The sequence below is a fragment of the Durio zibethinus genome, unplaced genomic scaffold (assembly GCF_047325235.1).
Source record: "Durio zibethinus cultivar Kanyao isolate XHJ-2024 unplaced genomic scaffold, ASM4732523v1 HiC_scaffold_180, whole genome shotgun sequence".
NCBI classification, from domain to species: Eukaryota; Viridiplantae; Streptophyta; class Magnoliopsida; order Malvales; family Malvaceae; genus Durio; species Durio zibethinus.
In genome coordinates, this window is record NW_028322803.1 from 32800 (window position 1) to 41261 (window position 8462).

General features: G+C 31.4%; 1 protein-coding gene across 1 annotated transcript; it reads right to left on the minus strand.

Annotated features, from left to right (window-relative positions):
* Positions 1 to 4429, minus strand: LOC149509406 (NAD(P)H-quinone oxidoreductase subunit H, chloroplastic). The gene is made up of 2 exons (XM_089757731.1): positions 2498 to 4429; positions 1 to 1377 (listed from the first exon to the last, which is right to left on the minus strand). The coding sequence occupies exon 1, from the start codon at positions 4231 to 4233 to the stop codon at positions 3052 to 3054; it is 1182 nt and encodes a 393-aa protein (XP_089613857.1). The 5' UTR covers positions 4234 to 4429; the 3' UTR covers positions 1 to 1377; positions 2498 to 3051.
* Between the last annotated feature and the right edge of the window lie 4033 nt (positions 4430 to 8462).

Consider the following 8462-nt stretch of genomic DNA (forward strand, 5'->3'; position numbering starts at 1 on the left):
CGGTTCGAAAGGGTATTTTGTTTTTTGAAACTATATATTTCGAAATAATTACGAATATATTAATAGATTTTCAAGAAAAATGAATTCGAAATTCTTATCAACCAGTTAATTTGTAATTGAATTTTTATTTATTGACCAAACAAAGAGTAAAGGCCTCATTCTTTTAAGTCAAACCAAATATTCTTTTAACTTAAACCAAAACGGAACCTTAAAAGAATTGGAAATTTCTCTTTAATAGAATAGGAGGTTTACTTACTCAGTTTTTCTTTGAGGCGAATTCAAAATTGTTCGAATTGTATAATCGTCAATTACTGACATTGGTAAACGGCCCAAAGCAATTTGATTATAATTCAATTCGTGACGGTCGTAAGTAGAAAGTTCATATTCTTCAGTCATTGATAAACAATTTGTTGGACAATACTCAACGCAGTTACCACAAAATATACAAATTCCGAAATCAATACTGTAATTAAGCAATCGTTTTTTTCTAATATCCGTTTCAAATTTCCAATCAACAACAGGCAGATCTATAGGGCATACACGAACACATACTTCACAAGCAATGCATTTATCAAATTCAAAATGGATTCGCCCACGGAAACGCTCTGATGCGATTAATTTTTCATAAGGGTATTGAATAGTTACAGGTAAACGATTTGCGTGGGATAAGGTAATCATGAAACCTTGACCAATGTACCTTGCTGCTCGGACTGTTTGGTGGCCATAATTCATGAACCCAGTTACCATAGGGAACATATCGTGAATATCTATGAATAATTTTATGTTTGTTTCTTTCTCTTGTTTGAACCAAGTCATGAATCTCGTATTCTTTTTTTCTTTACAGTGAAAGAAGTTGGAAAGAAGTTGTTAATAATAGATTACCGAGAGAAATGGGTAAAAGAAATTTCCATCCAAGATTTAATAATTGGTCCATTCTTAACCTAGGTAAAGTCCATCTTGTTGCGATAGAAATAAACAAAAACAAATAAGTTTTAGCTAATGTAATAAAGATACCAATTGTCGTTCCAAAGATTCCATTCATTTTATTTATTTCAAATAGCTCAGGGACGAATACGTACGGAATGGAAATATTCCAACCCCCCAAGTAAAGAACTGTTACAAATAAGGAAGAAAGTAATAGATTTAGATAGGAAGCAACATAAAATAAACCAAATTTGATACCCGAATATTCGGTTTGATACCCTGCTACTAATTCTTCCTCGGCTTCTGGTAAATCAAAAGGTAATCTCTCACATTCTGCTAGAGAAGAAATTAGAAAAACGATAAACCCTATTGGCTGACGCCACAAATTCCATCCCCAAACCCCATATTTTGATTGCGCCTCAACTATATCAACTGTACTTGAGCTGTTAGATAATTATAGTCGATGATAACATCACTGTTCCCATCGCTAGTCCAAAACCGTACATGAGGTTTTCAACTCATACGGCTCCTCGTGGGTCACAAATAAATTTAAGGACCGAATCAGTATTATTTCTCTTCGTATGGTTGTAGAATAGATAGAGAAAAAATGGATTGGAAGGTCCAAAATTATACCAATGGAATTCTGTCTGCTATATTATGAAGAATAAAAAAAGTGCTTCTGAATTGATCTCGCCCGTTACTAATTTCAATTTTTATTTGTTGAGTAATAACTTAAGCCTTCAATAAAATACTTCTTGTAGAAATATCAATAGATATTTCAACCCATTGTTTTCGATTACGAAAAAAATTAAATATTACATTAGCTCATAAATCATGACACAGATTATATCTCTCTATATATATGAAAGAAAGAATAAAAAAAAAAAAAATATTTATTTTTTATTCTTTCTTTTTCGTTCCTATTCTTCTTTCTGATCTGAGAAAATTACGAATGGGGGCTTAAACTAAAAAATAGTAAAGGATTATTTCGTTCCTGATAGTCATTACTTTAATCGGTGGATAGGAGCATACTCTGGACCGGAATCGTGGGTAGTACTGCCTACTCATTTCTACTAATTTAAAGCCCCAATTAGTATTCTTTTTATGTTATCCAGAAATATCCTTTTTATATAATTTACATAATCTCCATTACTAATCCTTTGTGTATTTTGGTGTTCCTAACCATCCACTCATTTTTTTGTTCAATCCCCCGTTTGGTTTGGCAATACATGTATGGGAATCTATACAAAGGATAGCCAAAACTCTATACGGTTGATCTTTTGAGCCCGCTTCAAGCTAGATTGACTAATCAACCCGTCTTGGGGTAAAGACTTCTTCCACTTATGTTTTCTTCCACTTAACTCTTGTACATAGGAAATGAGATTAAATTTTTTTTTGTTTAATTTACTGCGAATTTATAAGCTGCTTTCTTTCACTCATATATAACTATCTAATTTAGTTTATCAACCTGAAGGATAATAAAATAACGAAGATATCTATTCAATCCATTCAGCTTATTTTATAGAACGAAAGGAATAGGGAAAAGAAAAGTTTATATTTCAACGAATCGCACGTAGAGATATTGATAAAACACATAGAGTTAATGGTATTTCATAACTAATCGATTGAGCAGCAGCTCGCAGACCACCTAAAAAGGAATATTTATTATTTGATCCGTATCCTGACATAAGAAGTCCAACAGGAGCAATACTTGAAATGGCAATCCATAAAAAAATACCGATATTGAGATCGGCTAAAATAAGGCGAGAGCTAAAAGGAATTACTGAAAAACTTAGTAAAATGGATATGACTGCTATAGACGGTCCAATACGGAATAAACGAGTATTTCCTCTAGATGGAAGAATATTCTCTTTGAAAAGCAGTTTTGTTCCATCTGCTAGAGCTTGAAGAATTCCCAAAGGGCCGGCGTATTCAGGCCCAATACGTTGTTGTATTCCTGCAGATATTTCTCTTTCTAACCATACAATTACTAGTACACCTATTGTGATTCCCAATACAAGAGTCAAAATAGGGACAAACATCCATATGATCCCATAGACCTCTTTTAAGGATTCCAATCTGTAAAAGGAATTGATATCTTCTACTTCTGTTGTATAAATTATCATTTCAACGATCAACTTCTCCCATAATGATATCTATGCTACCTAGTATCGTCATAATATCAGCCAATTTCATTCTTTTAACTAACTGAGGAAGAATTTGCAAATTGATAAAACCCGGCGGGCGAATTTTCCATCTCCAAGGAAAACCACTTTGATCTCCTATCAGAAAAATTCCTAATTCTCCCTTTGGGGCTTCCATTCTCGCATAAAGTTCTTGTCTCGGTAATTCAAATGTAGGAGAAGGTTTTTTACTAATGAATCGATATTCAAAATCATTCCATTCTGGATCCCTTTCTCGATCAAAACATCGGATTTCTAAATTCTCATAGGGACCCCCCGGAATTCCTTCCAGGGCCTGTTGAATTATTTTTATGGATTCCGTCATTTCACTGATTCGGACTAAATAACGAGCTAATGAATCTCCTTCTTTTTGCCACTGGATTTCCCAATCAAATTCGTCGTAACACTCATAATGATCAACTTTACGAAGATCCCATTTGATTCCAGAGGCTCGTAGCATTGGGCCGGATAGACCCCAATTTATTGCTTCTTCTCCACCAATAACCCCTACCCCTTCAACTCGTTCTAAAAAAATAGGATTTCGCGTAATAAGTTTTTGATATTCAACAATTCCTGTTAAAAAATAATCACAGAAATCCAAACATTTATCTATCCAGCCATAGGGTAGATCGGCCGCTACTCCTCCGATACGAAAATAATTATGCATCATTCTCATACCGGTGGCAGCTTCGAATAGATCATATACTAATTCTCTTTCTCTGAAAATATAGAAAAAGGGGGTCTGTGCACCAATATCGGCCATAAAAGGTCCAAGCCATAATAGATGAGAAGCTATACGACTCAACTCCAACATAATTACTCTGATATAGCTGGCTCTTTTAGGGACTTGAATATTGCCCAATTGTTCTGGTCCATTTACGGTTATTGCTTCCGTGAACATAGTGGCTAAATAATCCCAACGTGTTACATAAGGCAAATATTGTATAATTGTTCGGTTTTCCGCAATTTTTTCCATTCCTCTGTGTAAATAACCTAATATTGGTTCACAGTCAACAACATCTTCACCATCTAGAGTAACGATGAGACGAAGAACACCGTGCATTGATGGGTGGTGAGGTCCCATATTGACTATCATAAGGTCTTTTTCTGTAGCTGATAGATTCATAAGTTTTTCCTCGATTCATTCTTACATGAATTGTTGAAAACGAAAAGAAGTACATCAAAATGAAAAATATAATAAATCGACTAATTCAATCAAATTAACGATTTTTTGATTCCCGAATATCCAACTCACTAATTAATTCTTTATAACGTATGTTATTTTTCTTTGATAAATAAGACAGAAGCCGTTGACGTTTTCCTAGAATTTTACGTAGACCTCTCTGAGATAAATAGTCTTTTTTGTGCAATTCCAAATGTGAAGTAAGTCTTCGTATCTTATTGGTGAAACTGACTATTTGAAATTCAACGGACCCCTTGTTTTCTTCTTTTTTTTCTTGAAAAATAACTGAGATGAATGAATTTTTTACCATAAAACAAAAATTTCTCTCTCCCCCTTTTTTTGAATGTGAATTTTACTGATCAGTAATAATAATAATACCATTCATTTTAATATGCACAATGATTTTAAGTTCGTTATGAACTTTATAATTTTTTCAAATAAAATTAATCAATCCGGTTTTCAATCATAATATATGGAAAAATGTACCATTGACGAATTTTCAAACGCGGATACATATGTATCCTTACCATACTGAAACGACTGCCATTATTACTATTAAACCAATAGCGATTCATACAAGCTAAATCTTCTAATCGATAATTGGGCCAAAGAAAGAACTTTAATTTAATTAGTTTCTTTTTATCACTATCAAGATGTTTGTTTTTATTCAAAACTTGACCACAGTTTTTTACATTATTTAAAAATACTGGATTTCTATGCATACCATTTTTATCCCTTGAATTGAAAGAAATTCGAATTCGCAATTCTCTCCGGTGGTTAGGGGATAAAATATTTTCAGGAATAAACAAATCATAATGATTTTTGTCTTTATTTTCAGTCATTTTTTGATGTCTTGCAATGGATTCATCAAAATTATTTTTTTCAATATAGTTTTTTTTTTTGCGTCTTTTTTTTTTTTTGCGTCTTTGATTAATTTCATGTTTATTTTTATGAACCAATGAAATACTTATAGTTTGATATAGAATAAATTGTCCATCAATTTCTACATACCGGCGAATTGGTTCGATAATCAATACTCCTTTTTTGAGTAGGTATTGATAAGTTAAAAGTAACTTATCCGCCGAATCCATCAAAATATCCAGATTCGTTCCTCCTCTTCTAACAGAGTATAGAAAAGTTTCATTCATATTTATCAGGCCAAGAATGAAAGAATATGCTTTGATATTTTTGATTATTTTTTCATCGAAAGAATCAGCATCCCATCCGAATTGAAAATACAAATACTTTTGTAGGAATAAACGAGCTTCTCTCTTGCTCTCGTCTTCCTTTCTATGTTTTTTTGATTTACCAGAATCTTCTTCAACATCTTTTTCTTGATTGTCTGATTTACCTTTTTCTTGATCTGATTTACCTTTTTCTTGATTGGATGATTTACCTTTTTCTTGATTGGATGATTTACCTTTTTCTTGATTGTATGATTTACCTTTTTCTTGATTGGATGATTTACCATAATCTTCTTCAACATCTTTTTCTTGATTGTATGATTTACCTTTTTCTTGATTGGATGATTTACCATAATCTTCTTCAACATCTTTTTCTTGATTGTATGATTTACCTTTTTCTTCATTGTATGATTTACCATAATCTTCTTCAACATCTTTTTCTTGATTGTATGATTTACCTTTTTCTTCATTGTATGATTTACCATAATCTTCTTCAACATCTTTTTCTTGATTGTATGATTTACCTTTTTCTTGATTGGATGATTTACCTTTTTCTTGATTGGATGATTTACCATAATCTTCTTCAACATCTTTTTCTTGATTGTATGATTTACCTTTTTCTTGATTGGATGATTTACCTTTTTCTTGATTGGATGATTTACCATAATCTTCTTCAACATCTTTTTCTTGATTTGAGAGAACGGATCTAAATTTTCTTTTTTTTTTTGCATCTGATACAAGATCCTCTTTTTTTCCATTAAAATTAAAATTGAAAAGAAGTAGTTTTATTGGTATGATCCATGGTTCAACCTTATATGCATTATATAGTAGCACAAATTCTGGGAAGAACCAAAGTTCCAGATTCGATATTTGATAATTATTAAAATTATTAATCACAGTCTTAATATTTTTCTTACTCTTGGTACTGGTTTTCTTACTCTTGGTACTGGTCTTCTTACTCTTGGTACTGGTATCGACCCAGGACTCAATATCGGTCTTATTTCTAAGACAAAAATTAAGAATTCTCCAATTAAAAAATTTTCTATGCGAAAATTTCCCCGTTTTCCCCGTTTTCCCCGTTAGATAATTATGGATAGGAATATCCCCCAATATATCAAAAAATTTTCGTTTATCCATGTTGTAATTATAAGGAATCTCTTCCCTCTTATTTACTTGTAATGGTGATCCATAAGTATATGAGTCCCTCATATCTTGATATATAATAAATATATATGATAATAAATTATATCTATAGTGTTTTTTAAAATTATCTTTTTTATATTTTTGTTCTTGATTCCGTTTTTGTTCTTGATTCAGTTTATATTCTTGATTCAGTAATGAATTCGCTTGAAAATCATTTTTTTTTTCGTAATGTATTAATCTTTCTTTTTCATCTGAATCCCATTTTGTTAAATCTTTATTTTGAGCCATATAGTGTTGATTGACTCTATTTCGCCATTGTTCTGGTACTAATCTAAGCCATATACTCTGAACTAAATCGTATTGATAATCGTATTGATAATGACTCCTTAACCAGTTTTTCCATTCCTTTATTCCAGAGATTTTTTGTCTTAACCCATAATGATGTTTTAATTGGGAATGAGATATTCCTTGTTCTTCAAAATAATCTTTTATTTCATTTTTAAGAAAAAGAGATGTTCCGTGATATTGAAGGATAGGTTTGAATTTAATAACTTGGGTTTGTGATAATTTGTAAAATACATATGCTTGTGAGAGGGAGGATAAGTCACAAAAAGCTTTTGCATTTTGATTTCTAATATTCGAAAGTGAGTTTTTTATATTTTTTATAGTTGAAATAAAATGAATTGTATTTTTATTTGGTTTATTAATTCTTTCTTGATTTGCTTCATTATTGTAAATGAATTTATCAATCATTTTTTTTGTTGATTCAAGAAAAAGTTGTGGATTGGGTCTTGGAATATTAATGATATATTTAATGATATATAGAAAAATATCTATGTATATCTTTTGAATAAAAAGTTTTATAAATAAATAGAATTTACGGATTAATCGAATATTTCTTCTTTTTAATATTTTCCAAAATTTTTTTGATGATTCTAATTTCTTGTCTTTTATAATTTTTTCTATTTGATTTTTGATTGTGTTTGTTCTCTCAGTCAGATCTTTTATCTTTTTTTCTGTTAATGAATAATTTGTCCGCTCCATAGATTGAATTTGAAGGGATGATTCGTCAATCATCTTATTACTGATTATCGAATCTTTTTTAGTTTCGCCCAAATCTTTTTTAGTTTCGCCCAATTCTTCTCTCAACTCCAAAACTGGATTTCTTTTTGAAAGTTTTTTTATTATTCCCTTTACAAATGGAATTTTTGTTTCTCCTGAGACTTTTCGAAACAATTTTTTTCCTTTTTTAAAAATTTTCCATTTTTCACTTTTTTTTTCTAGTTCGTTAAAAATAGGCTGAAAAAACGAAGGCCGTCTTCGAGGAGGACCGCAAGGTAAGTCACTTTCCAGTCCACAAGCTGTTAAAAAGCAAAAATCATTCTTTTTAACTTTCTTTTTTTTCATTGGATCTTTATGCTTTTTTTTCATTGGATCTTTATGCTTTTTTTTCATTGGATCTTTATGAGAGGGTTTCAGTTTAGATCCGCGCCAAGGTTTCAGGCGAAAAGGATATAGGATCTTGATCTGGATACCTTCTGATAACCAATTTTTTGGAAAGTCTTTTGTGGAGAATTGAAGACCATTATAAGTGCATTTAACATGTATTTCTCGCTTCCAACCCTTGAAATCCGTGGACCACTCAGGAATTTGAAATAATAATATACGGACAATGTTTTTAGCTATTATCAATGAAGGTAATAGAATATATTTTCTAAAAATCGATTGGGCTATTAACATGATGCCCCTTGGTCCTTGACCAAAAAAGACGATATCCCAAAATTCTGCTGCGTCCAGCAGGAAGTCATCTGCCTCTGACTCTTGTCTTCTTTTTTCTTTCTCTTT

Bases quoted from the DNA above. Each gene is read 5' to 3' on its own strand.
- LOC149509406 (XM_089757731.1), bottom strand. From the start codon at position 4,233: ATGAATCTATCAGCTACAGAAAAAGACCTTATGATAGTCAATATGGGA.